Genomic DNA, 2366 nt, shown 5'->3' with positions numbered 1-2366 from the left:
TGGTCCCAATTCAAGCTACATGGTATAAAAACGGAATCCTATGTTCAAGAACACAACTGCCAATAAGTCTCTGTTGGGCATGTACAATTCATAAACCACAAGGACTAAGTTTACTATCAGTAATTCTTGATGCTGGAAACTCGGAATTTGCTTTAGGGTTACTGTTTGTTGCTCTATCTAGAGTATCAGATTTCAAAGATCTGTGTTTACTGGGTGCAATATCTTTAGAAAGATTAAATTCGGCAAAAAAATCTGCACGGTATAAAATAAGAAGAAAATTTTTGTCAATGTTAAGGAAAATGTCAAATTAAAAATTACACTAGTACTAACTTAATTGATAAGTTTTTGTGAAATTGTTACAGTTATTGATGAAGAGAAAATACAATAGAGAAAGAATAAGACTTTGGAGATTGAAGTTGACCAAAGAAAAAAAAGAATTCATGAGAAAAAAAGATAGGGAAATGAAAAAAAAAAAAAAAGGATGCAAAAGAAAAAAAGAGAAATAAATTGATGATACATTACTTTGTGTAAATAATTTACCCCCATATTCTTCTGAAATGTGATCATATTTAAAAAGAAAAAAAAGATGCTACCATCATCATCTTCAACACATTCTGTTAAGAAAAGCTGGTTAGAAACATATTGTAAGACACAACATGTGTAGATAGCCTGTAACAGACACTCTGTTACAGACAGCCTCTTACAGACAACCTCTTACAGACAGCTTCTTACAAACATAATGTTACAGACACGCTGTTACAGACAACTGTTACAGAAAACATATCAGAGACACACTGTTACAGACACACTGTTAAAGACACTATGTTACAGAATCACTGTTACAGAAACCCTGTTACAGACACACTGTTACAGAAAACTGTAACAGACACACTGTAGCGTTTGCTTGACAGTAGTAAAAAAAGTCTCCCTCCCGACTGGATTGCTCAATGGTGTGGTTCAGTAGCTTTATGTTGTTCCAATGTTTATGGGCGCCAAGGGTCACTACAGGACCCTGCTCAGAACTCACAGAATTTTGATTAATCACTAATATTTATTGGAAGTAATAGAAGCAGTAAAGCCAGTGTGGATACAACAAATCTATAAATAATTACATACAAGTAATTAACTCAGAAACAGAGTCAGTACGGAGTCAAATGATAAATGAATAGAGTAATACTATTATACTGAAATTTACAGTTGCTGTTGCTGTTGGACCCTAAGGAGACATAAAACTCGCATTGAGTACACTAAGTTACGTTAACCAGAATAGACTCTATGATGGCAGCCTACAAGGCAACTAGAATAAACGACCTTACTGGGGACAAGTTACTGGAAGAGTGGCACGCAATCTACGAACCACTTGCCTTTCCAGCGACCTGTCTCCAAACAAGGGAAGAAACGCCAATTTAACATGAGGAGAATCTGGTTAATTAAATCAGAAACTATTCTTCCTAGGGACAAACAGACAAATTATATACAAGTACATAACATTTTGATTGATGGTTCAAGTAGCAGGGATTTAGGTAAATTCATTGAATTACACCGGCATGGAGGCTGGGCACTGGAGGTGGTTACATAGTTAGTAACAAGATGGTCTCCCTGAGGAGACCAATGTTGCTGACCATCATGATGACTGGGCCAGGGCACCAAAGGCGACTTAGCCGTCCATAGTGTACTTATCAGGCAGTACTAAAAGTGTCAATGACACAAGGCAACCTAAATGCAATAATGAGAGACACATGAGCCCACACAGGATACCAGGAGGAACTGTACCATAGAACGATTGCTGTTGCAAAGACTCACCAATGAGGCCTTAAAAGCAAGAAAATGAACTACACAGGTCACTTCGGACCATTCACGAGTGAACCGATAAAACGGTAAAATTGGAGCAGAGTCACAACAGCTAATTACTCGGATGGCGCTCGGTCAGCATAGAGACCTCCTCCGCTCCCTCGCCTGCCCAGCTGATCTCTGGTCAGGTGAGGGGGGAGAGGTAGGGAGGAGAAAACTCCAGACAAGCAGGTGTCAGCGCCATCTCTCGCCCCCCGCGGCAGACAGCTACTCGTGCAGGAGAGGCTGCCTACCTCCAGGCGCGAGAGTTATCGTGGGTGGCCTACCTGCCGGGCGTTCCCCGTAACAACCGTAACAACACTGTTACAGACAAATTGTTACAACAAAGTGTTACAGACACCCAGTTACAGACACCGTGTTACAGACATCTTGTTCCAAACACCTTTTTATAGACAGACTGTAACATACACTGTGTAAAAGACAAGAAAAAATCCAAAAATAACAAATAGACGAAATTTATCAGTTATCAAAATTGCGAGTGAGCGAGCGACGCGAATTATGAAAAAAAATCAATA

At 39.4% G+C, this 2366-nt stretch overlaps 2 protein-coding genes across 7 annotated transcripts in view; one reads left to right on the top strand and one right to left on the bottom strand.

Annotated features, from left to right (window-relative positions):
* LOC113210638 (uncharacterized) overlaps nucleotides 1-2350 on the top strand; it is a 14814-nt gene extending 12464 nt beyond the window's left edge. Inside the window, exon 7 of the mRNA XM_052263583.1 lies at nucleotides 363-2350. Coding sequence (XP_052119543.1) covers nucleotides 363-506 — 144 coding nt within the window. The 3' untranslated portion in view covers nucleotides 507-2350. The remainder of the gene's footprint in view (nucleotides 1-362) is intronic.
* The window catches only part of LOC113216791 (venom carboxylesterase-6-like), a 223571-nt gene that overhangs the window by 94881 nt on the left and 126324 nt on the right, over nucleotides 1-2366 (bottom strand). The gene's annotated exons all lie outside the window — the stretch shown is intronic.

The sequence above is a fragment of the Frankliniella occidentalis genome, unplaced genomic scaffold (genome assembly GCF_000697945.3).
Source record: "Frankliniella occidentalis isolate FOCC.00 unplaced genomic scaffold, Focc_3.1 Scaffold12, whole genome shotgun sequence".
Lineage (NCBI taxonomy): Eukaryota > Metazoa > Arthropoda > Insecta > Thysanoptera > Thripidae > Frankliniella > Frankliniella occidentalis.
The sequence above is the reverse complement of the archived record's forward strand: the minus strand, read 5'-3'. Positions and strand labels throughout refer to the sequence as shown.